This window comes from Anomalospiza imberbis, chromosome W (genome assembly GCF_031753505.1).
Source record: "Anomalospiza imberbis isolate Cuckoo-Finch-1a 21T00152 chromosome W, ASM3175350v1, whole genome shotgun sequence".
In the NCBI taxonomy this organism is placed as follows: Eukaryota; Metazoa; Chordata; class Aves; order Passeriformes; family Viduidae; genus Anomalospiza; species Anomalospiza imberbis.
This window is the reverse complement of record NC_089720.1, coordinates 764241-792168: the sequence shown is the minus strand read 5'-3', so window position 1 is coordinate 792168 and position 27928 is coordinate 764241. Positions and strand designations below refer to the sequence as shown.

General features: G+C 43.7%; 2 protein-coding genes across 9 annotated transcripts in view; one reads left to right on the top strand and one right to left on the bottom strand.

Annotated features, from left to right (window-relative positions):
* LOC137464305 (chromodomain-helicase-DNA-binding protein 1-like) overlaps positions 1-27928 on the top strand; it is a 105440-nt gene that overhangs the window by 13834 nt on the left and 63678 nt on the right. The window lies entirely within an intron of this gene.
* On the bottom strand, positions 19588-25992 carry LOC137464268 (uncharacterized). The gene is made up of 6 exons (XM_068175557.1): positions 25933-25992; positions 25056-25227; positions 24441-24638; positions 23470-23684; positions 21087-22701; positions 19588-20006 (listed from the first exon to the last, which is right to left on the bottom strand). Exons 1-6 carry the CDS (start codon positions 25990-25992, stop codon positions 19588-19590), a joined length of 2679 nt encoding a protein of 892 aa, XP_068031658.1.

Below are 27928 nucleotides of genomic sequence, written 5' to 3'. Positions count from 1 at the left end.
AACCAGGTGATCAGGTCCAGTCACAGCATTGGTTTATGAAAGGCTTGAGTAACCTGATCTCCTTCTTTGACAGGGTGACCCACTTAGTTGATGAGGGAAAGGCTGTGGATGTTGTCTATCTAAACTTTAGTAAAGCCTCTAACACTGTTTCCCACAGCATTCTCCTGGAGAAACTGGCTGCTCAATGGCTCGGACGGGTGCACTCTTTGCTGGGTAAAAAACTGGCTGGATGGTTAAGCCCAGAGAGTGGTGGTGAATGGAGTTACATCCAGCTGGTGGCCAGTCATTAGTTGTGTTCTCCAGGGCTCAGTATTGGGTCCAGTCCTGTTTGATATCTTTATGGATGATCTGGATGGGGGGATTGAGTGCACCCTCAGTAAGTTTGCAGATGACACCAAGTTGGGTGGGAAGGCTCTGCAGAGGGATTTGAACAGGCTGGATTGATGGCCCAAGACCAATGGTATTCAGTTCAACAAGGCCAAGTGCTGGGTCCTGCACTTGGGTCACAGCAACCCCCCGCAGCGCTACAGGCTTGGGGAAGAGTGGCTGGAAAGCTGTTTGGCAGAAAAGGCCCTGGGGCTGCTGGTCAGCAGCCAGCTGAACGTGAGCCAGTGTGTGCCCAGGTGTCCAAGAAGGCCAATGGCATCCTGGCTTGTATCAGAAATAGTGCGGGAAGCAGGACCAGGGAATCAATCATCCCTCTGTACTTGGCACTGGTGAGGCCATACCTCAAATCCTGTGTTCAGTTTTGGGCCCCTCACTACAAGAAAGACATTGAGGTGCTGGAGTGTGTCCACAGAAGGGTAATGTAGCTGGTGAAGGGGCTGGAGCACAAGTCTTATGAGGAGTGGCTGAGGGGGCTGGGGGTGTTTGGCCTGGAGAAAAGGAGGCTCAGGGGAGACCTTCTATTGCTCTCTACAACTACCTGAAAGGAGGCTGTAGCGAGGTGGGAGTTGATCTCTTCTCTCAAGTAACAAGGGATAGGACAAGAGGAAATGGCCTCAAGTTGTGCCAGGGGAGGTTTAGATTGGATATTAGAAAAAATTTCTTCACTGAAAGGGTGGTCAAGCATTGGAAGAGGCTGCCCAGGGAAGTGGTTGAGTCCCCATCCCTGGAGGTATTTAAAAGCCGTGTGGATGTGGCACTTAAGGACATGATTTAGTGGTGGACTGATCAGTGTTAGGTTAATGGTTGGACTCTATGATCTTTGAAGTCTTTTCCAACTTAAATGTTTATATAATTCTATGAAAAAACATCCACTAATGAGCAGTAGACTAATATACAGTGAGGCAAACAAGTACCATGGCAAGCACAGGAGCCTGTCTATCAATAGCTAAACAGCAATAGCAGCTATAAATTCGATCTAACATATCCTAGTCAATCTGTCATTATCACAAACCCTTCAAGCCCCATGTGTGGTATCAGAAAGGACTGTTGTGGTTTAACCCCAGTTGACAACCAAGCACCACACAGTTGTTGGCTCACTTTTCCCTGGAATGGGGGCTTCAATCAGAAGGGTAAAAGTGAGAAAACACGTCAGTTGAGATAAAGACAGATTAATAGGGAAAGAAAAGCCATGTACACAAGCAAAGCAAAACAAGGAATTCATTCACCATTTCCCATGGGCAGGCAGGTGTTCAGCTATCCCCGGGAAAGCAGGACTCCATCATGTGCAATGGTGACTTGGGAATACAGAACACCATCCTTCTGAACGTCCCCCCTTCCTCCTTCTTCCCCCAGCTTTATCTGCTGAGCATGATGTCATACGGTATGGAATATCCCTTTGGTCAGCTGGGGTCAGCTGTCCTGGCTGTGTCCCCTCCCAACTTCTTGTGCACTCCCACAGGCAGGGTGGTACTAGAAGCAGAAAAGGCCTTGACTCTGTATAAGCACTACTCATCAATAACAATGATATCCCTGAATTATCAACACTGTTTTGATCACAAATCCAAAACATAGCTTCATACTAGCTACTATGAAGAAAATTAACTCTTCCCCAGCCAAAACCAACACAGGTCCCTAGCTGGATAGCATCAGATAATATTTAAAGCTCTTCAGTTAGAGGAGGAATTGCTTGTATGCTACACCACAGATAATGTCAGGAAAATCAAAGAAGCCCATAGGCAAAGGAGGAAAAGAAAATGTGACAAGGATGTTAAAATATGACTGCCTCACAGCTATTGTTTTCATGAATTTACCTTTTAAATGGCAGTGCTGTTTTAACAGTTGGACTTGAGGATTTTGTATGTTTTTTTCCTACAAGCTTTAAAAACTCAAACCGATTTTTAAAGCTATGGTAAATAAGTTCTCTGAACTTAGAGTGATGCTGATAGATATTGCAGTGTAATGGGTTCTAGAGTAGTTTTGGTTTTTTTGGTTTGGTGGTGGTTTGGGTTTGGGTTTTTTGGTTGTTGTTATGTCAATAATCTTCCTTGAAGAAAGAGGAAAAGGTATTAGACTGTGTAGCATTTTAAGCACTTGGAAAAGCAACTGAAGTCTGTCATGATGCAATGTAGAATGTTTATGCATGTACTAAAATTGAAAAAACCAAAATCCACCAACAAAACCACTTTGTGCTTGAAATGTATTTATTTATTTTTCCTGAATTCTGTATTGTTTTGAACTGGTTTATACTTTGTTTCAGGACAGCAGTCTTAAGAAGTATTGTCCTGTTCAATTGTGCTCACTTGTTGCACTGTTGTTTGGTGTCTGTAAGTTGGTAGGATGTTTTTTTAAAAGCTGAATCTGTTTCTTCTACAGACTGCACTGACAGCACTAAGGGGGTACTGTGTTGGGGGAAGGTTGGAGAGGGCATTAGTAGCAATGTCAAAATAAGCTGTTCTTGTGGAGCATCACTCACCAGCAGGCAAATATATTGTTTGAGGACCAAGACACTGTTTTCAAAGTGCTTGGCTTCAGCTGTGATAGCTCATACTGCTGCTTTGTACCATTTTTTGAATTGTGTGACAATCAAAGAATTTCAAAATTAATGTAGTAGCATTTAAAGTGAAGTTTTGAAATTTCTGCTTCTTTAGTTCCTTCTCTATTTGTAAAGAGGTGATAGATGTAAGGGCTTTTTATAAACACATGCATGTGTATAACTGTGTACCTTTTCTTAAATAATTCCCTCCTTCCTCCTAGGGTTAGCACCGGAATTACTGCTCATGTAGTAGAGGTTCTTAAGTAATCCCCTGACAGGGATTAGAGATATATATTAATTTTTAAAAACTAAGGGTTGCTTAATGTATCTGTGTTAGGGAGAAAAGAAGGCTGCTCTTCATTACTGTTTTTTACCCCTTAGTGTGCCAGTAATTTTGTGTTTGTAGTAAAATGTGGGGAGGCTGGGGGAGGACAATTCTGTTTTTCGTTCATGAATTCATTAGCTAAAATACTGTAGCCAAAAAAAAAAAAAAAAAAAAAGGCTACAATCATGTCCTGAGACAGGGGAATCTGGGCCCTGCTTAGGTGTTACTAAGAGGTAATGACTGTTAAATTTTTACTAGGTCAGCACTAGACAAGTGAAGCAAAAATAAAAAGTCAAGTAAATCTATATCCCAGTGAAGTTATAGCTGCATAAGCAAACTGCTAAAAAGGGATGCTCTGGTGGTGAATTGACATGGTGTCGCTGATTGTTCTCATTGTGAAAAAATTTCCTCTTGTCAGCATGTCCCCAGGAGTAACTTGTACCCATTACCCCCCCTCCTCTTTTCCATGTAAAAAGGGACTCTGTTTTCTTTGTCACCACCCTTTAAATACTAGAACATGGTGATAAGGTCTCCCCCTAAGCCTTTCCTCAGAAGCCAGTTCTCTCAGTCTTTCCTCATCTGGCAGGTTTCACAGTTCTTTGATGATCATTGTGGCCCCTCTGTAGACCCTCTTGAGCCTGTCCACATCTTTTTCATATAGCAAGGACCAAAATTGAACACAGTATTCCAGGTGAGGCCTGACAAGGCACTGAGTAGAGTGGGATAATGACTTCTTTAGCTCTGCTGGTGATGCCCTTGTTTATGCAACCCAGCATCCTGTTGACTCTCTGCCACAGCAGCTCACTGTTCCCTCATATAGGGCTCATTGCCCACCAGGACCCCCAGGCCCCTTTCCCAGCCTGTGCTGCACTCCTGGATTATGTTTTCACAGGTGCAAGACCTTACATTTGTCTTTGTTGAACTTCATAAGGTTCTTGTTAGTCCACTCTTCTGGCCTATCCAGGTCTTCCTGCAGGGTGGTTTTCCCTTCCCAAGTGTCTACTTCCCCACTCAGTTTGGTATCATTGGCACACTTCATCAGGGTACGCTTCATCCCATCTTCCAGATCACTTATGAAGATATTAAACAGCAATGGGCCCAATATCGATCCCTGGGGGCCCCCACTTGTGACAGGTTGCCAGTTTGAAAAGGAACTATTTACCACCACCCGCTGGGTGTGGCCTGTCAGCCAGTTCCCCACCCACTGCACAGACCACTTGTCTAGACCATAACACATCAGTTTCTCTAGGAGGAGACTAGGAAAACATATCGAAAACCTTGGGGAAATCCTGGTAGACAGTGTTCATTGCTTGCCTCACATCAACTGAGCAGGTTACTTTGTCATAGAAGGCTATCAGGTTTGTCAAGGACAACTTGCCCTTGTGCTGGCTTTTCCCAATCACATGTTTCATCTGACTTGTGATAGGCCCCAGGAGGATTTGTTCCATAACTTTCCCAGGAACTGAAGTAAGACTGATGGGCCTATAACTTCCTGGATCCTCCTTTAAGCACTTCTTGTAGATGGGGGTGACATTAGCCTTCTTCAGATTCCCCAGTCTTCACAACTTCTCAAAGATCATGGAGAGTGGCCTCACAACAATGTCAGCCAGCTCGTAACACCCTCAGGTGGATATTTTCAAGGCCCATAAATTGTCAGGGTCAAGCTCCTGTAATAGTTCACATACCAACTCTTCCTTCACTGCCGGTGAGTCTGTATTTGCATCCACCTGGATTCTTGTTTCCAAGTCCTGGGGCCCATCAGTGCTGGTAAAGACAGAGGTGAAGAAAGTGTTGAGAACCTTTGCCTTTTCAGTGTTGTTGGTGATTAATTCATCTCTCCTGTTTAGCAATGGACCAATATTTTCCTTCTGTTTCTGCTTGTTGTTTACAGACCTGAAGAGCCCTTCCTTGTAGCTTTTGATGTGTCTGGTCAATTTCAACTCAAGCTGAGCTTTTGCTTTTCTAACTTAATCTTTGCACACCCTGGCAATGCCCTTGTAGCTCTCAAGGTGTATTCATTGGCTTTTCCATCTCTGGTATGTTTCTCTTTTGGTTTTGAGCAGACTCACAAGCTTTCAATTAAGCCAAGGAGGTCTTTTGCTTCACCTACTTCCCTTACCTTTAAAGGAGACAAACTGTTTTTGTGCTTCCATGAAAGTTTTCTTGAAAAGCTCCCAGCACTCGCTAGGTCCTTTATCCTCCATGGAAGCTTCCCATGGAATCCCTCACAACTGAGTTCTAAGCAAGCTGAAATTTGTTCTTCTAAAATCTAAAACCTTTTTCTTAGTACTAATCTTCAGTGTGCACAGCCAGGTCCCAAACACCACAATATTGTAATCACTGCAGCCAAGGCTATCACTAACCAAGTGTAAGGCCTCAAAAACTTGCTCAATGAGCCTCTTAAAAGGGCTTATGTTTCTTTTTTATGTACCCTGAGTTAGATGCATGGGAGAAATACTGACAATATATTCTCAAGAGGTCAAAACAACAAAAATACTGGCAACTTCAGAAAATCAGAGAACTTTGGCAGAAGTTTAGAGCAGCATTCAATCAACATAAAACATTTCACAAAGCATTAACTTTGCCCATTCAACTTAGCAAACACCAAGCCCATCCAATTTTAAGTTACTCAAAACTCCAAGAAGAGGAAATTAGAGGAAGGAGAAGAAAGAAAGAAAAGATATAGAAAAGAATGAATACAGCTACCACTCCTGGTTCCAGCAGTGATATAAAATCCAAGGAAAGGTAGGGTCAAGACATGTGCTTGCCTCATGCTTTGGTTTAAGTACCCTTTGACTTTCCTGGGCCCTTCCCCCAGGTGGGAATTCCGGTTATCTGGCCACTTAGGACCTGGGTTAGGGGCTCCAGAGGTGGGATGCAGAGCATTGCCTCCAGTGTGCCAGTGATTGGCAGCCACTCCAGGACTGGTATACAGGTCCGGGAGGCGGGTGTGGGTGTGTGTGTGTGCAGAGCAGGGCATCGCCTCACCAGAGCAAGGCCAGACCTGCCCCTTCCCCCCACACATGCACCCAAAATGTTTCAAGCCAGCAGTACCACGCCATGGCTCAAGACATTGACCGGGACCACAGTAATGGTACCTTTCCTCTCGTGGCAGCAGTGGGGTCCTAATCTAGCAGACAGAGGAGAAAGGAGAGGAAAGTATACAGGAAATCATATAATGGACAATTGCTTTTTCAGTAATCAAAAGCATAAGTCTAGTCAATATAAAAATTTCCTTCTATGCAAGTCATCGCTCCCCATCCCAGTGAGTCTCTAAAATTGCAGGCAATTTTGTGTGGTGCCAACCAGGATCCAGGGGGAGAGTTCATTAAACCAATGTTTTGGCTGCAATGACCAAAGAGTCCAGAAGACTGGTTGGCAATTTCCTTCATGTTTCTTGATATTGTATTCTTCTTCGGTGAGGTCTAGTATTTTACATATTCCTTGCTCATTAATAACATATCAAGCATTAGACAATTTAATAAAGCTATTTTTGGTACTTGCTGGACTTGTAAGCTGAGCTCCAAAACAGCATGGTGTAAGGCCCCAAACAACTTGCTGAAAGGGGCTTACAGAGGTTCCTATACTCTGAGTTAGATGCATGGGAGAAATATCGACTAGATATTCTCAAGAGGTCAAAATTACTTTACTGGCAAAATATAGAAAATCAAGGAACTTTGTCAAAAGTTTTAGTACAACATCCAATCAACATAAAACACTTCTCACAGCTATATTTTGGCTCATTCAACTAAGCAAACTCTAAACTTAAACCCATTCAATGTTAAGTTACCCAAAATGTTCCAAGAAGAGGGAATTAGAAGAAGAGAAAGAAAAGAGATAGAAAAACACACATATAACAACCAACTCCTGGGTTAAGGTATTGTCCAGATAGAAACTCCAAGAGCAGGGTAGGGTCAAGACATGTGCTTGTCTCATGTACAGCCTTAAATACCTCTGAGCCTTTGTGGCCCCCCCCCCCCCCCCGCTTCCCAGGTTGGACTTCTGGGGTCATCCGGCCACTCAGGAGCTGGGTTAGGCAGAGTGGAGCACTGCCTCCGGTGTGGCAAATGATTGACAGACACTGTGGGTCTGGGATGCTCTAGGGCTGGGGGGTGTGGGGCAGGACACTGTCTCCCCAGAGCAAGGCCTGACCTGCCCTCTCCCACACACACAGGCATAATTTTTACTGTAATCTCTTACTACTGAGTTGCGGTGAAAAATAAAAACCTTACAATTCCGATAGATTTGTAAATTTGGTATGTATTTCAGCGCCGGGCGCATGCCAGGCTTTTCCCTTCAATGGGCATGAGCGCCCCTTGAGGATTCTCGATCCTTTTTATTGCCCCGTACCAATTTACATACACGTAAGATCTCACAATAGGTTCATGCATATTAATTCTGCTGATTTCTCGTCACAATTTGCAGTGGGCTGTTTGTACAGAGAACTCTTCAATCCCTTTGTTCATTTCTTGCAGACTTCACTTTGGTTTTTTCTTGTTAGTTTTCAGAGTTCAAGGGGCCCGTCTTATCTCTTCACCTTGGAGAGTACATTCTTTCTTCTTGGCTGGGATGGTTTTGTAATAAACGCCAATCACTTGGTTTTTAAAATTTATAAAGGTTTAATAAAAATAAAATGGAAAAAAATAATACAAGTATAGTAATAAAGATTAAACAATTAGAGTTAGGACAATTAAAGAGACAATAACAGCAAAAAGTTACAGCCCGGGCTGGGTACCTCTCTCTGGATAAAAGTGAGCCAGGAGAAGGACCCCAATAAAAGAGAATTCCCTCTTTAAGAGGGGTAACCTGTTGCACACACAAAGCACTTCATGAATATGCATATATTTATTTAAAACAAGAAATTCATCCGGTACTTGTTGAGGAATTCCTGTTTATCCCAGGCGCCTTGAAGTCTAAGTCGAGTTTGGAGAAGTTTGGTTTTTTGTTGATAAGGAAAGCCATAAATTCCTCTCCTCTGGAAGATTTAGGGGTTTCTGTAATTGTTATCTCTGTGTGAAGAATTTCTAGATTATCTTCTCCTTCTCTTGAGCAAAAAGAATACCACACACACATATTTTCTATTTTAACTACCAAAGCTTAATTTCAATTACAAAACTACATTTACTATATTATTAAAATGTTACTACAGCATAACTTTCCAACCTAGCATAATACATATAGTAAATATCTGCGTAGAGCCATATAATATGCATTTTTCACAATCCTTCCTCTTTCTTTTTATAATTACTTTGGCTCGAGCAATATTTACTGCTTTCTAGTCTTCATTTTTCGTTCATTTTCTTCATAAATCAATCTAGCTTCTTGAAAGGGGTCTTCTATATTATTTTGTTTCTTTAATACCATAATCTTTTGCACCGTTTTTGTTGTATCCAATTTTTGATCCATGGTCACTAATTGCATGCCTTGAACTACACTGGTGATAAGTCGAATGAAACAGGGGATCAAACAAGGAAGAAATATTAGACCAGCTATAGCGCATAACAGGAAGAAGCCTAGCTTTTTCCACCATTCTATTCCCAACACGTTATCCCACCAGCTAGTATTCAGCATTGGTTCCCACCTTTGAACTGGTACATGGGCTATTTTTCTGATATCATTGACTATATCTAGGACAGCATCCCCGTTGTCATCTATTTTTAAACAGCAATCTGATGTATTGAATTTTCCACAAACACCCCCTTCTTCAGCTGATAGATAATCCAAAGCCAACCTGTTCCGATACACTGCTGCTCTGATTTGGGTCTGTTGTCTTGACATTAATGCCATTGCCCGACCAGTTTTGTTTGTTATTATTTCTACAGCGGCTTGGAGTCTTATAATGCGATTTAACATGTAAATTGGGGTTCGATATCCCCAACTCCCATCTTGTGCCCAGGTGGCTGGCCTATGTTTCCAATATACGTTCAGGGGGCCATTCCTCGTCTCCCCATGTTTGGAACCCTCCAATTAAGTCTCTCTTGTTTCTTTTTAGATCCTCATAAACTGGTATCCCTAAGTCATCCCCTTCAGGCCCTGGCAAAAGAAAAAATCCTGGCTGTATGACTCCCAGAGTACAGCTCCCTTTCCACTGAGAGGGAAGTTTTGGGTATGCCCTTTTTCCACATATCCAGAATAAGCCATCTGGAGCTTTTCAATAGTCAAATTTTCGCTCATCTATATTCTCCCAAAATTTAGAAATCTCTGGGATGCCAACGTAAGGATTTTTTCCTGTATCATTACACTGAAAAGGCCTGATTTTATTATTATAATCACAATTTCCTTTTTTTTTGTTACTTTTTCCTGGGTCCAATACATGGTAGGTTCTTCTGGGACCCACCATACAGAAGTTCCATTACTGACCTTATATCTTTTACAGGGAGTTTTTCCTACTTCATGAAGGAACTTTTTCCCATTGCGCCAAAGACATTCTTCCCCTATGACTACTGAACTCAAAATCCACCCCTCTGGTCGGTTTTCTCCCCTTATACTTGTCTGGTTCCACTTAAGGAGCTCAATTGGGCCTAAGCTGCTGCCTTTCCATGGCCATTCTTCTGACATCAGGGCCCCTCCACAGACCCAACAATTGGTTATGTTAAGTTCCTTACTTATTCTTTCCCCCAATTCTACAAACTGATTTTTACACATCCTTGAAACATCTATCTCTTTTTCTAATTGTTGTTCCAGTTTTGTATACAAATTGTCAAGTGAGATTGGTACAGGTTTAGGTGGTGGTGCCGGCTTAGCCTTTTTGTTTATCAATTGCTCTTTTACCAAATCCTGTGCTTTATTCCCAATAGCGTATGTGAAACAAATCCATTTTTTCCCTTTTGGTCATTCACTTCCCATCCTGTTACCACTTATTCCTAAATTCTCAGTAATCCAGTACTTTTGTCCATTGTGCATGCAGTTTCCTAATCTGGATGGGTTATAACAGTGACTGTTGACATGAGTGTGCGAGATAAAAAAGGAGCCTTGGTGTCTTTCCATATACAGCTTCTGGTAACACCTGTAGCATGGCTTTGTCAATATCCCAAAAGGGAAAAGACAGAAAATGAGTGACAGAAAAAGGAGAGGTCCAGTATGGCTTATACTCCCACCTCCCATGCCTATGGGGTTGCAACCCACAGCAGGTGTATGTGATCTTCTTGGTGGCGATTATAGAGGCCAATCTGGTCTTGCCCTCTCTTCTCTTGTCACTTTCTCTTAGCTAATTTCCAGGCAAATCGTTTTTGACACTCCTTAACGGTGGTCTCCCACTGTTCCTCAGCTATTTCCCATTCAACAGGCACTAATAATTCCCATCCACAAAACAAAGTTATTATTTCAGTTGTTTCGAGCTCTGCTTGGATAGGGGATCTAGTTGACACTCGATACTTCTTGCAATGGGGGCGTCGCTTGTGTGAACTACAATACCAATTATTCCCACAATTCAAACATTTACATTTAACCCAACTAAAATGCCCAGTATTTGGGTGAATCAAACAGGGTATATTACGTGGCACTGATTGAGGTTGTAATTCGCCCTCCTCTTTGTATAAATCACAGGCTAAGGCCAAAATACAGGAGTTTTCTGTCCGAAACAGTCCTGACCCTCCTGTCTGTGGTGGCAGTATTCTTTCCCAAGGAGGGTACTGGAGGGGCCTCAAAGTTTGTCCACGCGGTATTTGAAACCACTGATGTAAGCTCGGTCTTACTTCCCAGTCAGGTGTGATCCTGTGTATATTTCTTGGATCATTCAGGTCTTCCCAGTTCATTACCACCCATTCCCTGTTTAAGAGTCAATTTTATATCACCTGGTTCAGAGGTTATCGTCCACTCCTTAGGTTCTTCCACAGGTCCTTTGATTCTGCTGGCGTGGATCCACCCTCGTTCCCTGGTCTGGATCGCAGCCTCGGTCGTCAGCAGTACCTGAAAAGGACCTTCCCATTGTGGAGTTAAAGATTGTTCTTTCCATGTTTTTACCAACACCCATTCCCCTGGGTGAATATTATGAATTTTAAAGTCTAAAGGTGTGGTTTGGGGGATTATTCCTTTTAACCTCAAATTTTCAAGAGTTTTTGCAATGGTGTTAATATATCCTTTAACACTCTTTTCCCCTACCTCATAGGTAGCATTTTCATGTTGGGTGGTCAGAAAAGGTAATCCAAACATCATTTCATAAGGTGACACTCCCAGGTCTGACCTGGGTTGTGTTCGGATCCTCAGTAAGGCTAAAGGTAGGCATTGTACCCACGACATTCGGGTTTCAACTATTAATTTAGTTAAAGTTCTTTTTAGAGTCTGGTTCATCCTCTCTACTCGGCCGGAACTTTGTGGATGCCATGGGGTGTGTAGCTCCCATTTTATCCCTAAGGTCTGAATTAATTGTTGTAACACTTTTGACGTAAAGTGTGTTCCTCTGTCCGAGTCTATCCTATTAACCATTCCATATCTTGGAATAATCTGTTCCAAAAGGGTTTTACTTACCCTGTTGGCTGTGGCCTTGGCAGTGGGAATCGCTTCCACCCAATGAGTTAGATGGTCTGTTATTACTAATAAATACTTCCATCTTTGAACTTGAGGAAGTTCAGTAAAATCTACTTGGATACTTTGAAATGGTCTAAGAGCTAATTTCTGACCTCCCAATGTGGTTTTCCTCATTACCTTTTTATTTATCCTTTGGCAAGTTATACATTTTTCAGTTACTTTCTTTGCTATCCCAAAAATCCCAATACACCCATAGTTCCTTAGAAAATGATCACACAAAGCCTGAGTACCCCAGTGAGTTTTCTGATGCATGTTTTCTAATATTCTTCTAGTAAGTATTTTATTAAGTAATTGTCTTCCATCAGGAAGTTTCCATTTCCCTGATTCATCTTGTTCAGCTCCTATCTCCTTTAATTCTTTTTCCTCTGCTTCACTAAATTTTGGAATTTCCAGTTTCTCCTCATTTGGAGTTAATATTAGCATAACTCTTTCAGTTCCATTTTCTGCTGCATCCTTAGCTTCCTGGTCCGCCAAGTTATTTCCTCTTACTTCTGGAGTCACTCCCTTTTGGTGACCCTTAATGTGTACTACAGCTATCTCTTCTGGTAATTTTAATGCTTCTAAAACCTCTAAAATGAGCCCCTCATGTACTAATCCTTTTCCCCTTGAATTAAGCAATCCTCTTTCTTCCCAAATTTTTCCAAAGGTATGTACTACTCCAAAGGCATACCTTGAATCAGTATATATAGTTCCCTTTTTGTGTGCTAAATATTCCAGTGCCCTTTTTAGAGCATATAATCCACCGGTTTGAGCTGACCAGTTTGAAGGTAATTTCCCCTTTTCAATAGTTTGCATGTTTTTCCCATCAACTACTGCAAAGCCTGACATTCTTTTTCCTTGTAGACACCTGGAGGAACCATCCACAAAAATTATCTCCCCTTCTGAAAGGACTTGTTCTTCAAGGTCTTCTCGAACTTTTGTTTGGTACTGGATAATTTCTAGACAATCATGTATTAGATTATCTGTTGGTACACTATAACCTTTTGGAATATTTAACAAACAGGTTATTTCTGCTCCAGTATCTACCACAAATTCAAATTCTTCTTCTTGGGGACCTACTTTTAAAGTTATCACAGGCTCTAGATGGTATCTGTCCCCTAGAAAAGAGAGCCTTGGACATCCCTATTCTTCTTCTGTGCTCATCTCTTTGAAGATTTTCAGATCTTTTGCCCGCTTAGGACAGTCCCTCCTATAATGTCCTTCGCCCTGACAGTAAAAACAGACATTCCTAAAATGCTCCTGAGGTTTGGTTTGTATTGGGGTTTTATTCTTTTCTGTACCCCTGTCTCTACGGCCTTCATATTTAGGAGTAATGCCTGTGTGTTTTTGATTTTTCTTGTAATTGTTTTCTCTCATGGTGACTGCCATAATTTTTGCCTTCAGTTTAGCTTTTTCTTCATCCCTCCGGACATAAACTTTCTGAGCTTCCTTCAACAAGTCATGTAATGGTTTATCATGCCAATCCTCAATTTTTTCTAATTTCTTTCTAATATCTGGCCAAGCGTTTGTAACAAAGATAATCCTTAACAAAGCTTTTCCCACATCAGTTTCAGGATCTATTCCGGAATATTGTTTTATATTTCTCCTAAGTCTGTCTAACCATTCAGTTGGAGTCTCTTATTTCCCCTGCTGTGCCTCAAAAGCCTTTTTAGCATTTTGCCCTCGAGGTGCCGCCCGTTTTATTCCCTTGATTGTTGTATTGCGATAGTCATTCATAAGTTTTCTCCCCTGCTCACTATTTTGACCCCACCCCGGAGGTTCAGTTGGCATTATTTCTTCTCCAGAGGGCCCCTGTGGATGTTCCTTATTCCAGGCTTTTATGCCTGCAACTCTGATCATCTCCCTTTCTTCCTGAGAAAATAGTATCTTCATTATAGACTGCATCTCTTCCCAAGTGTAAATGTTTGGACCTAAAAATTGGTCCAGTTGTTCAGCTGTGCCAATGGGATCTTCTAAAATCCCTTGGATTTCCTTTTTAAAATTTCTGACTTCGGAAGAAGTCAGGGGAACATTCACAAATCCAGTCCAACCCCCTCCCATCGGGACCTCTCTCAGTGGAAATAGACCAATTTCTTTCTCCCCGTATTTTTCTGTAGCCTTATTTTCGTGTGGTGAGGAAAAATCAGGAGAAAGCTGCCTCTTAACTGCACCTCTAGTATTTTTATAAGGAGCATCTTCCAGGGACAGGGAGCTCCTTGGAACCGGAGCTGCGGTTTCCAAGGGAACGGGACTCGGGGCAGGAAGGGCGGTGTGAGGAGGACATACCATAGAGGCCAGGTCCTCCAGAGGCGGAGCACGGGCGGGGTTTGCTGCCGTAGCTGCTGAAGGGGGAAGCATTTCCGGGGGATACCGGATGAGAGTGCGGTTAGCCTCCACGTGGCTCATGGCGGCTGAGACGGCCGCTCCCGGCAGAGGCAGGGCAGCGGCGGCAGCGCCCAGTGTAGCCGGAACGGGCAAAACCGCGGGGGATGGGGCCGAGAAAACCGCTGCGGGAGAAGCGGCCAGAGACGGGACAGCCGGGACTAACGGGAGCCCGCCGGGCGCGGCCGGCGGACCAGCCGCGGGCGAACCGGGCAGGATGGGGGAGGGGGTCGGTCGGGCAGCCGCGAGCAGCGAGGCGGGGGCCGGTACCGAAGCGGCAGGCGGCGAAACCGGGACCGGGAGGGCCACCGCAGGCAGCGGGACGGGAACCCGCAGAGCCGCCGCCGCGGGCACGGGAACCGGGGCAGGAACACGCGGCGAGCCAGAGCCCGGGGTGGGCGCAGGCACCGGGACAGGCACCGGCACCGGGGCCGGCGGAGCTGAGGGAAGCAGCTCGCTGGGACCCGAAACCGGTGCTGGGGCCGCAGGCGGTGCAGGCGCGAATGGGAAGGGAGGAGGTAACATTTCTAAAGGATCCCATTCTTTTCTTTTCCTCTTTTTTCCTCTTGCTCCCCTCCCTTCTCTTTCCCTTTTTTCCTTTCTTGTTTTGTTTCGGGGATTTCTGATACCTTAAAGATTTTAGTTTCCTAAAATCCCCTGTCCAACACGTGGCATATTATCTTTTTTCTGAATTAAACGGTTCCTTTGAGTTTACAAATACATTTAAAGCCTGACAAATCCATTTCTCAAAAGAACCATATCTAGGCCAATAAACGTGGTCAGATCTTATTTCCTTTGTTGGCCATTCAAGCATACAAAATTGTATCATCTTTACTTTGTCCTTTTTTCTTGCACAAGGGCTTTTTTTTTTTTTCCCCAGTTGGCTAACATAACTCCCAGCGGACTATCTTGGGGTATTTCTGTTGATAATTTCTTACTCCTTTTTTTCTCACACTACTTTTCCATACAATACACTTTCCTCTGAGGAACTATAATAAAGCTTAAAATAAACAATCTGCGTTACATATACTTTCATTCGTCCCCATTCACTCAAGTTTATTTTTCACTTACTCACACACACAACAAAACGACCACAACAACAAGGTACCTTTTATTTTTCAACACACCTATTACACTTTTAGGTGTCCCTGGCCAGTACCGGTGTTCTTGGATACCCCTCAATCCGGCTGTGTTGTTCCCAACCCCAGATTCTCTCGGGTGTACCCTCACTCCGGCAAAATTTTACTCAGTCCTGGGTGCTCTCGAAGATTAATATCTCAACCCAGCAGCAACCCTGGGTGCTCTTGAAGATTAATATCTCAACCCAGCAGACTTTTATTCAACCCTGGGTGCTCTTGAAAATTAATATCTCAACCCAGCAGCAACCCTGGGTGCTCTTGAATATTAGTCCCGCAACCCAGCCCATTCAATTCAACCTAGCAAAAAAATTTTAAAGGCCCCCCTTTTTACCTTCTTATTTTCCCTAATGGATTATACCAGGAACACCCTCGGCTTCTTCTCTCCAAGGGGTCCCACTCCTTCCCCGAGACCCAATCTAAATTTTCCCCCAGGGGGATTCTCTCACTCTTTTATCATTCGCTTCGTCTCTGTACTGGCCGCTTTTCTCGCGAAAAAGACGGAAACGCAGCATAGGAGACTACCGCTCTCACTTAGCAGGTCTGGGGTAACCAGCCCGCCTCTCATTCACACACATTCATCCCCCCCTTATCCACCCCATTCACACATTCATCCCAACAAATACTTACCTATCCCTTGTCCTTGGGTCTTTGTTCTTCGTGTACACTTTGGTCTTAGGGGCTAATTACCGCGGTTTAGGAATTCTTTCCCCTTTCTTTGCTTTATTGTCTCTTTTTGTCCATCGGATCGTAACCTGCGGTCTGTGGTCACACCAGGGGAACAGAGCGAGGCTGCCTAATCAGGGCAGGACGCGTCTTCTCACTCTAATTCTCCTACAGCACCCACAGCGAGGTATTAATAACCATCCTCTGCTACCATTTGTAATAAATGCCAATCACTTGGTTTTTAAGATTTATAAAGGTTTAATAAAAATAAAATGGAAAAAAATTAATACAAGTATAGAAATAAAGATTAAACAATTAGAGTTAGGACAATTAAAGAGACAATAACAGCAAAAAAGTTACAGCCCGGGCTGGGTACCTCTCTCTGGACAAAAGTGAGCCAGGAGAAGGACCCCGATAAAACAGAATTCCCTCCTTAAGAGGGGTAACCTGTTGCATACACAAAGCACTTCATGAATATGCATATATTTATTTAAAACAAGAAGTTTGTCCGGTACTTGTTGAGGAATTCCTGTTAATCCCAGGCGCCTTGAAGTCTAAGTCGAGTTTGGAGAAGTTCGGTTTTTTGTTGAAAAAGAAAGCCATAAATTACTTTCCTCTGGAAGATTTAGGGGTTTTGTAATTGTTATCTCTGTGTGAAGAATTTCTTGATTATCTTCTCCTTCTCTTGAGCAAAAAGAATACCACACACACCTATTTTCTATTTTAACTACTAAAGCTTAATTTCAATTACAAAACTACATTTACTATATTATTAAAATGTTACTACAGCATAACTTTCCAACCTAGCATAATACTGACACGTGGAGCCAGACTCTAAAACTCAGAGACAGAGTGAGTTTTAAAGTAGGTATGTTTATTCGGCCGGACGCATGTGGGACATTTCCCCAAATACATGCGTGCCCCTTGCTTACACACGTGTTCTTTTATCCCCTGGAGTGTTACATATGCATTAAGTTTTCCCCATGGGTCATTTCCTGGCTCCCCTCCCTCTCCGCTCTCTATGCTAATCAGCTTGTCAGTCCTCTGCGCCTGCGCAGCTGTCTCTGGTGGTTGTCCCAGGCTTCGGGGGTCGTAAAAGGGATGAAGTAAGAATGGTCTTCTTCAGGCTGACTTTTCGACCCCACTGCTTTGCACATGCCCATTGATTCCTTGGCCACGGTCCAAGCCAGGGGTCAGGATCCATCTGTTTCCAGAACATAAGGGGCCCCATTTTTCAGTTGTCTTTACACCCTGTATCCTGTTTTCCATATACATTCCTTCTCCTTATCAGGTCTCTCCTTGTTGCTCTGCACGTAGTCTCTTCCTTTCCCATAGGCCAGGATACGGTATATTCTCATGTAACCTAAGGATGTGGCCCTAAGCAATATTCATTATTTTATATGCCTATTACTATTCAATACCTTCTAATTTCTATGATTAATATCTTCTAGTTCTAACCCCATGTTTCAGTCCCCCCTTTTCAGCAAAATAGTAAATTCTTTTACTTAGTACAAGCTCCAATCTCTACGATATGTGTCTCCCAATGCTTTACCATGAATCTGGGATAAAGAGGTTAGTATTGTTATTCGTTGTAACAATTTGCAATTCCAAATGAGTATCACAAAGGATAGTGTTAAACTTATACCCACTAATATTAGTAAAATAATAATGGGGTGGCATAATTTATTTAGGATTCCAGTTGCAGTGGGCGACCATCCAAAAAGTGAATCCCACCAACTGTGACTTGCATCGTTTCACTCTTTGCAGAACCTTGCTTATTTCTTTTATGTCATGATGGACAGTAATTAAGGTTTTCTCCCCAGTTTTTTGAATATTCTTCAGGATTTTGACAAGGTCCTGATGTTTGATTAATTGTCAAAATAAAGTGAGGTTCATTCCAATAGGCGTGGGTGACAACCTGTGGTACATCTTATTGTTGGCATTAATTAGCTGATAAGACACAACTGGTGCCAAATACAGAAAGTCACACCCTGAAATCCTAACAAAGTTGCAAATACAAAAGTTAATTCTTACTGAGCAAAGTTACATTACCCTTATCTATTTCTATAAAGTACACGCAGTTCTCAAACATACACAACCTTGACCAATATATACAAGTACAGTCCTTTGATTCGTATCCGGATGAATCTCAAAGTGACAAACACCTTGTTCAGTATCAAGACATATATCTTGAGCATCGATTGTGTTACTCTCACAAATGAACCCCTGTTGTTCCCGGGTAACGCAAGATTCTAGATTCACAGTTTGCCATTTTTCACCCACTCTCCGTGCCCATGCCCTGTGCTCTGAAGGGTAGAGCACTGACTGCTCATGATTCAGTCCCAGTGCTATAATAGGATGAATAACATAAACTGTGGCATTGCGTATGGTGAGCACAAAGGCAGTAACTACGTTGTCAGTCGAGTCATAGGTAAAGTTTACCAAAGTCCACCAAGACTGAAATTTCTTCTCAAAATCCATAGCGCTGTCCCACACGGCCTTTCAAATCTCAATTGGAAAGGCTCCTTTGCTTCCTTCCCTTATAATTGAGGCAGCTGTTGATTGCAACCATAATTGTGCCTGTATACAGCTAAGGGCCAGAGACACATTATCCTGAACCATAGCAAGTGCATCTATGATTGACCCATGGTCTTGGTCCTCTGCCTTTTTCAACCTTGGCAGTATTCTCGAGACCTGCCACTGACTGGTTCCCAATGCTAACAAAGATGACTGTAAAGGTTGTTTTAATTTAGTTAAATCACTTGTTGCAGTGGCTAATTTGTTCATTAATATTTCAGAATCAATTCCGTTTAGGACTCCCAGCCCTGTCCCTAATATTCCAGTCAGATCTCTTCGCATTCTGCTTCCAGTATATGCTTGTTTCTGCAGCCAGGTCATCCAAGCTTCAAAGGACGTTTTAAAAAAGGGAGAGCAGGCTGGTTGAATTTCAGAGATGTTAGTTTGCATTAGTAATTCAACACGCTTAAGAGACCATTCTGGGTTAAACAATAATTGCTGTTGGCCTGTATTTCTTATTACATATGGGCCGATTTTGTAAATTTCAGGTCCAGGCCCAAGAGGCGTGATTTGGGTTTGGGCTGGGGTCATGGGCTCAGTTGTGGCATTTATTTTAAACTTGAAGGAGAGGCCAATGGTATCCTGGGCCCAGAGACAAACTACCTCAACAGTCTGTATTAATGTAAAGTTACACCAACAGTCTATTTCACTTGAACGACTACAAACCTCCCAGTTTTCGTCCGTGGGAGATGTTAAAACACTAATTTGGGTTGCTCTCCTATGATCGGTTCCATTGATCATCCGACACCCTATCCTAATTTCTTCTCCTATGGTTCCTTGAAGTGACCATATTCTTTGTCTCTGCCACTCTTGTCTTTCGTATGCTTGGTTTCTGTGCATGACTACAGTTGATAGATTCAGACTTTTTATGTCAGAGTATTTTCCCACGGATCCAGTGTAACAAGTAAAGGCTTGGGACCAAGGCCATTCAGCATTACTCTGGCTAGAGGTGGGTTTTAGTTCTAGGATTGTGATTAGGGTTGCTAACAAAACAATTCTCCTGGTTAGACTTCTGCAACCTAAATTGCTAAACACCCCCGACCACAATATACTCATTTTGTTCGAGTGAACTTTAGTTACAGTTCATTATCACCCAATGTTACTTTCCAAGGGGCCTCAGGAGCTTTCTTTACTCGAGAGTGGTGAATCCAGGTGTTCTGCTCTTGGATCTTAATCGCAGTGAAAGTGGTGAGAAGCACTTGGAACGGTCCTTCCCACTGCGGCTCCAAGGTCTTTTCTGTAAGAGACTTGACATACACATAATCCCCAGGCTGTATGTCATGCACTGGTCCATCTAGCCCTCTGCTCTGAGTTCCAGCCACGTGTTTTTCAATTTCTCTGAGCTGCTTACCTAAGGCCACCATGTAAACAGCCAGCCTTTCTTCCCCAATTTGGGTGGATATTCCCTTCTGTACACCATATGGTCTCCCATAGAGCATTTCAAAGGGGCTCAGCTTTGTTTTGGTTCTGGGCTTAGTTCGGAGTCGCAACAATGCTAGTGGGAGAGACTGGGGCCAAGGCAAATTAATTTCTTGCCCTAGTCTCACAATTTGTTGCTTAATCAAATGATTCATTTTTTCAACTTGGCCACTTGACTGGGAGCGATATGGTGTGTGAAGTTCCCAATCTATGCCCAGAAGCTGACTGACCTGTTGTACTATTTTAGAAATAAAATGAGGTCCCCTGTCTGAGGATATTGTGGCTGGAACTCCAAAGCGTGGTATTATTTCTTGTAACAGCACCTTTGTTACCTCCCGAGCTTTTGCAGTCCTGGTGGGGAAAGCCTCTGGCCATCCTGAAAAGGTATCTGTTAGTACCAACAAATATCGATACCCCCCTTTTCTTGGCAGTTCTGAAAAATCAATTTGCCACTGCTGACCAGGTCCATGGCCCTTTCCAATTTGGCCAAGTTTTGGTTTAGGGGTATTCTTAGGGTTAGTCTGGAGGCAAAGTTCACACTGCCTGGCTACCTGAGTGACAGTGGCATATAAGTTCCTAGCAATGATTTTTCCAGTCAAGTAGTTATGCAGGGCATCAATTCCCCAGTGTGTTTTCTGATGTCCCTCTTTTACTAATGACCATAATAAATGGGAGGGGATAACTAGTTTCTTTTCTGCTGTAACAGCCCATCCCTCTTGGTTATACGTTCCCTTTTCATCTTCAATTAGCTTTCTGTCCTTCTTATCATACACTGGCTTACCTTCTAGGGAGATTTGGCCATCAGGAATTAAGGGTCCCTCCACTGTTACCTCACCTTTTGCTGCTTCTTTTGCCTCTCTGTCCGCCAGCTCGTTTCCCTCCCCCAATTCTGAGTTTCCTTTTTGATGTGCTTTAATGTGCATGATTGCCACCTTTTCAGGCAGTTGGACTGCTTCCAATAGTTGTAGTATCTCTTGCGCATGTTTAATGTTCTTTCCCTGTGAGTTTAATAGTCCTCTTTCTCTCCAGATAGCCCCATGGGCATGCACCACTCCAAATGCATATCTTGAATCTGTATAAATGTTTATTCTTTTTCCCTTTGATAACTCTAATGCCTGAGTCAGGGAAATTATTTCTGCCTTCTGTGCGGAGGTACCTGCTGGTAATGGTCCTGATTCGATTAGATCCCTTGATGTGGTAACTGCATACCCAGCATGTCGCTTTCCATTGATGACGTAGCTGCTTCCATCAGTGAACCAGGTTTCCGCGTCATCCAGAGGGGTGTCCTTCAGGTCTGAGCGGCTGGAATAAGTGGCTTCGATGGTCTCCAGGCAATCGTGATGAATTGGTTCTCCTTGGTTCCTACTGAGAAAGGAAGCTGGGTTGACAATGTTAGTTACCACTATCTCAACATCATCTCGTTCTACCATGATAGCTTGGTATTTCAGAAATCGTTGTGGGGAGAGCCAGTGGCCACCCTTGGTTTCTAGGACTGAGGATACTGTATGAGACACTAGCACAGTCATCTTCTGGCCCAGGGTGAACTTACGGGCTTCCTGAATGTTCAGTACAACTGCGGCCACAGCTCTGAGGAAACCTGGCCATCCTTTCGCTGCTGCATCTAGCTGTTTAGAAAGGTAAGCAACTGCCCTTCTGTATGGGCCCAGGTCCTGTGCCACTATTCCCAGGGCAATTCCCTGTTTCTCATGAGAGAAGAGAAAGAATGGTTTACTCACGTCTGGAAGTCCTAGAGCTGGAGCTGACATGAGGGCCTTTTTCAGCTGACCAAAGGCCTGTGTGGTTTCTTTTGTCCACTGAAGGTCTCTGCTTCCATTTGCAATGAGTGAATACAGAGGTTTCACGAGCAATCCGTAGTTGTATATCCATAGTCTGCACCATCCTGTCATACCCAGGAATGTTCTCAGTTCCTTTATCGTCTGAGGTTTTGGGGTTTGGCATATTGATTCTATGCGTTCTTTCCCCAAAGTCCATTGTCCAGCACTGATTTCATACCCCAGGTAGATCACCTTCTGTTTCACCACCTGAGCCTTTTTCTTTGACACCCTATATCCCAGGAGCCCCAAAAAGTTTAAAAGGCTTACCGTCCAAGCTACGCACCCTTCTTCTGTGGGGGTGGCTATGAGGATGTCATCTACATACTGCAACATTTTGCCTTCTCCTGGTGGGGCTTCCCAGGATTCCAAATCCTTTGCGAGTTGTTCTCCAAACAGGGTGGGCGAGTTTTTGAAGCCTTGTGGTAAAACTGTCCATGTGAGCTGAGTTTTGCGTCCACTTTTGGGATTTTGCCATTCAAATGCAAAAATTTTCTGGCTGGTTTCATGGAGAGGGAGGCAAAAGAAAGCATCCTTCAAATCTAAAACAGTGAACCAAGTTAGTTCTGGTGTTAAACATGTCAACAAGGTGTAGGGGTTGGCTACCACAGGGTAGAGATCCTCAGTGATCTTGTTAACAGCCCGTAAATCCTGCACGATCCGGTATGTCCCATCAGGTTTGCGGACAGGCAGGATAGGAGTGTTAAAATCGGACTGGCATTCTTTCAATAATCCCAGCTGTAAGAAATTTTCCATTATCGGGCTAATTCCTTCTCTATCTTCTCTCCTCAAGGGATACTGCTTCATTCTAACTGGTTGTTTTCCTTCCTTGAGCCTAATTTGTATTGGTGGTGCATTTTTTGCCCTCCCTGGTACATTGGAGGCCCATACTCCTGGGAAGACTTGATTCAGAATCTCTTCACTAATTTCTTCTTTAGCCTTAATGGTTGTCAGTATTAAGCTCAGCACTTCTACATATTTTTGTTCATTCACCTCCAGAATAACTTCCCCATTTTTAAATGAAATAGTTGCCTCCAGTTTCTCCAATAAGTCTCTCCCTAGGAGAGATTCTGGGGAATTGGGCATGTATAAGAATTTATGGATGCCCCACTGTTTTCCATATTTGTATTTGAGTGGCTTGCAAAAATATGCTATCTCAGGTTGGCCAGTTGCTCCCCTGACCCTGACATAATCATTCCCTACTGGCACCAGAGCTTTGTTTAAAACTGAAAATGTTGCTCCTGTATCCACCATGAATTCCACCTCTTTCCCTTCCTCCTCCAGTTTCATTTTTATAACCAGCGGATCTCCTGGGGTAAGGTCCCCCGGTCCCCTTCAATCACTTTCTGTGTGAGCAACCACCACCTCCCTTCCCCGGTTCCCTTTCCCATTTCCTTTTCGTTCAGGGCACTCGTTTTTCCAGTGTCCAAGTTTTTTGCAATTTGCACACTGATTTTTACCCAACCAGGGTGGTCCTTGTCTAGGTGGTCTTTGTCTCTGCCCTCCTTTATTTTCTTCTTTTACTACAGCCATTAATTTTCTCATTCCTTGCCTATATCCTTCTTCTTGATTGCTGAAAACCCTCCATGCTTCTTCTAGCAAGACCTCCAACTTCCTTTCCTCTCCCCTCTCGAGTCTCTGAAGTTTCCTCCTGATATCTTGACTAGATTGCCCTAAAAATAAACTTGCTAGCTGCTGTGTCCCTACCTCTGATTCAGGATCTAATGATGTATAATGACGCATTGTGTCTCTTAAGCGATCCAAAAACTCAGAAGGACTTTCAGAGGGATTCTGTTTAATTGCATATAAAGCTGACCAATTTATAGTCTTGGGGATGGCCCGCTCCACCCCCTTTACTATCCATTCTTGGTAGTGACGTAACTTTTTTATTTGCTCCTCATCATTTGGGTCCCATTTTGGGTCTTGGAGGGGAAAGAAGTTCTTAACATCCACTTCTTTTGCTTTGCAAAAGCTTTCTGCCAACTCCCCTGCTGCTTTTAAAACTAGCTGTCTTTCTGTGTCTGTCAATGCATCCAACAATAACTGAATATCTGACCAGTCTGGGTTATGCTGCTTAATCATGTATCTTAACCTTTTAGCTGTTCCTATTGGGTCACTTCTATAGTTTTTGGCAACTCTTTCCCAACCTTCTAAATCAATTGTAGAGAAGGGGACTTTTATCAACACCCTTTCCTTCTCAGGTCCTATTGCTTCCCTTAAAGGGGCTTGTATGATTTCCTTTGTTTGTTTTCTAGTCCGAGATGCTATGGGACTGCCTGCACTCTCATCACTATCACTCTCAGGCAATGGTGGATACGATATAGTCTGTAACTCAGAGGTGGGTGGGGGAGCAGACGGTCCAGCCTGTCTCTCCTCCAAGGGGGCTGAACCTGTTCCTCCCCTTAGTCCCCTTTGCTCCTCAGGGGGTGACACCAATAAATCCAACAACTCCTGCTTTTGTGTTTCTGCTTGATAAACCTTATCACGATGTGTGCAACGTTGGTTTATTGAGCAGGTGCTACAACATCGTTTAGGCTGCTTCCTATTAGCTTTGCCTTCCCTTTCTAGGGCTAATACCAGGGGGTCAGAAGGGGCCCTGATCCCACAATCCCTCTGCCATTCAGGGTGATTTCGGAGGGAGAAAAACATATCTGCATATGAAACTTCAGTCCACTTACCCTCACGTCTAAGAAATAGCATTAGTTCCAATAAGGTATCATAATCTAGGCTCCCAGTCAGGGGCCATCTGGCTCCGTTTTCCAGACGATACAAAGGCCACCACTGGCTACAGTATTTTACCAGGGTGCGTTTGGACTCGACACCCCCCGAGCCTGCAATCTTCTTCCAATTAGCTAAAATGCAGCCCAGAGGGACACCTAGACGGACAAAGCTCACACACACATATCACACACCCAGACAGCAACCATACACCAAGGATTCAGTGAATCCTCCCCCGCTGCCTTTCCGTCGGTCAGCGGCCCTAACCAATAGCTGCCCTTTCAGCTACCGGTTAATTGCAAGTCCAAACCAAACCAATCCTCCTCCGCTGCCTTTCCATCGGTCAGCAGATAGCTGCCCTTTCAGCTATCGGTTACTTGCAAGTCCAAACCAAACCAATCTTCCCCAGCTGCCTTTCCGTCAGTCAGCGGCCCTTACCGATAGCTGCCCTTTCAGCTACCGGTTACTTGCAAGTCCAAACCAAACCAAGACCATGCTCTGTGCGGTCAGATGTCTCTGATCGGCTTACTAGCGGTCACTACGGGCCCCCCCCCCCTTTTTTAAAAGATACATACCGTTTCTCCGCTGGTTAGGAGGTCGTTCTCTGCCCCCGCAGTAAGCGACACGAGAAGCGGAGGTCCTCCAGAGAAATCCTGGGGCGCGCCTTAGGAAGTCCGCCCCCGAGCCGGTCCCACGGCTGGCAGAGAAGTCCCTTCGTGGTCGCCAATTGACACGCGGAGCCAGACTCTAAAACTCAGAGACAGAGTGAGTTTTAAAGTAGGTATGTTTATTCGGCCGGACGCATGTGGGACATTTCCCCAAATACATGCGTGCCCTTTGCTTACACGCGTGTTCTTTTATCCCCTGGAGTATTACATATGCATTAAGTTTCCCCATGGGTCATTTCCTGGCTCCCCTCCCTCTCCGCTCTCTATGCTAATCAGCTTGTCTGTCCTCTGTGCCTGCGCAGCTGTCTCTGGTGGTCGTCCCAGGCTTCGGGGGTCGTAAAAGGGATGAAGTAAGAATGGTCTTCTTCAGGCTGACTTTTCGACCCCACTGCTTTGCACATGCCCATTGATTCCTTGGCCACGGTCCAAGCCAGGGGCCAGGATCCATCTGTTTCCAGAACATAAGGGGCCCCATTTTTCAGTTGTCTTTACACCCTGTATCCTGTTTTCCATATACATTCCTTCTCCTTATCAGGTCTCTCCTTGCTGCTCTGCACGTAGTCTCTTCCTTTCCCATAGGCCAGGATACGGTATATTCTCATGTAACATAAGGATGTGGCCCTAAGCAATATTCATTATTTTATATGCCTATTACTATTCAATACCTTCTAATTTCTATGATTAATATCTTCTAGTTCTAACCCCATGTTTCAAAAGGACTTGTAGTTTGCTAATTAAAGAGTCCCCAAGGAAAAAAGGAAGATCCTCTCCCCTCTTCTCTTGCCCTCCTCTGGGCTTCTAAACCTCCAGGCTTTTCTTTTTCCTTAGTCTTCAGACTTTTCATCTCGTAATTGCTAAAGAGAAGAGCTTAAGTGTCAAAAGCTTAGACATAGATACCTTTCTCTCCTTCAGTCCGAGATGACAAGCCTGTCTGCTCCCACCTCAAAGGCACAAGACATGCTCTTTAAACTGAACCACAATGTCCCACCCACACTCCCCTCTCCTATCCCCATCCTTGCCATGACACAGGAGACCCACAGAGGTGTCAGAGCAAGGAAAGCTCTGACAGAGTGCTATACACGTGTGTGCCAGTGTGTACATCTCTGTGTGCACTTGTTTTTCTAGTGTGCCCAGATGTGAGTGTACATGTCCTGCTTTGCACAGTGTACATGTGTACTAGTGTGCACAGCACTATTCACATAGATGCACTGAAGTACATATGTGATGTGTACACTGCTGTTTACACGTGTGTTAAATCACACACTCTCAAGTGTGAGTGGGTCTGTGCACAGCTCTCTGCTTGTGAGTATACAGAGGTTCTGCTAGTGTGAGCCATGTATATATATATTAATATGTATAACACTGCACACATTGGTGTGCTCAAAACTCTATGTGCGAACAAGTCATGCTTGTATAGGCACATGTGCATCAGTAGAGACTGTACATAAGTGTCTGTGTAGCACATGTGTGCTGGTGTAGAAAGTTTAGTGTACGCAAGTATGTGCTGCTAGCAAGTATCGTAGTGCAGAAGAACTCTGTGCAAGTGAGCAAGTACCTGTGTGTATGTACACTAGCTCTACACGTCTCTGTGTGCACATGGGCTAGGCATGCCCAGAGACATAGCTCTAGATACATGGCTTCATGCATCCGACTGCTGTTCCACCTAGAAAAACAGACGTATGTGTATTTGTGTGTATATCACTACCTAGCTCTGCTAGCTAGAGTAGGCCCTGGCTCTCTGCAGAAAACAGGACTCCTGTATGACTAACCAATATGATTAAGCAGAAGCAATTTATTGTTTACATTATGCACTTATTTATATATTCTAAAACTACTGCACACGCTAGTCATGCATTTCTTCATTGGTGCCTCTATCTTGTCCACGTGTTCTGCACATACTCTTCAGAGTATGTAATTGGTTACAGTCCAGGTGGTTCACCGCCCTCTGTTATCTAGTTCTTGCGGTCTTGGTATTCTGTTTCTCAGCCTCTTCTTTCTTAATTTAACACAGTTTATGTCTTAGTAACCTTGATGAATTCCAGAGGGCTCTGATAAGAATAACTAGAGATAGTTTGGCTGGGGCACAATGTTGCCTAAGTTATTCAGATACGTTGCTACAGCTCTCTGTGTACACTCTATTCTTGTAAGGAGAAGAATTTGCCTCTACGTATAATTTTGTCCAAAAGGTTTATGTAAAATTGCGTACAGCGATTTTCATCAAATTTAATAGGGTTTAAGTTTCCAATAAATCCCTATAAACAGGGGTGTCTACAATGGCTGTGACCCACTGCTGTTCTAGCACACGTCCCCTAGAAACTACATTCGTTGACACAGGATGCTATGCTAAGTGCTAAATCTCTCTGTGATTGGAATACTTCATAGGCCATGCAGTTCCCTTGTGTCAAACATATAAAGCAGTGCCCTGTACTTTATCTTCAATTTAACCCCTCAGTAGAGAGGTCCCTTTCAGGTACTACTAACTACTGAATCAGCTGTGTAAACCGCAGAGCGGGAGTGGACTCATGTCAACAGAATTCAAAGTCCAGTGAAAGAACCCAAAGAATAGACTGTAATAACATCCAGACTGAGAGACAACTGAAGAAGCATAAAGATGTCCAAAAAGTAGAGTCGAGCCTTCACCAGCTACCTTGAAGATTATTTTAACTAACACTTTGGGCGGGGAGTTTGAACTGTATCATTTATTGATGTAATTATCCTATTTTAATAGGTAAGAATTACAAGCATCTGTTAAGGGGAGGTACACAGGGAACTGTAAGAAG

Coding starts and splice junctions, on each gene's coding strand:
- LOC137464268 (XM_068175557.1), bottom strand. CDS start 25,992: ATGAAAAGTCTGAAGACTAAGGAAAAAGAAAAGCCTGGAGGTTTAGAA. Junction 25,228..25,932: donor GTTTAGAAGCCCAGAGGAGG/GCAAGAGAAGAG, acceptor TCTGAGTTTTAG/AGTCTGGCTCCGCGTGTCAA. Junction 22,702..23,469: donor CATTAGATCCTGAATCAGAG/GTAGGGACACAG, acceptor ACAACCATTAAG/GCTAAAGAAGAAATTAGTGA.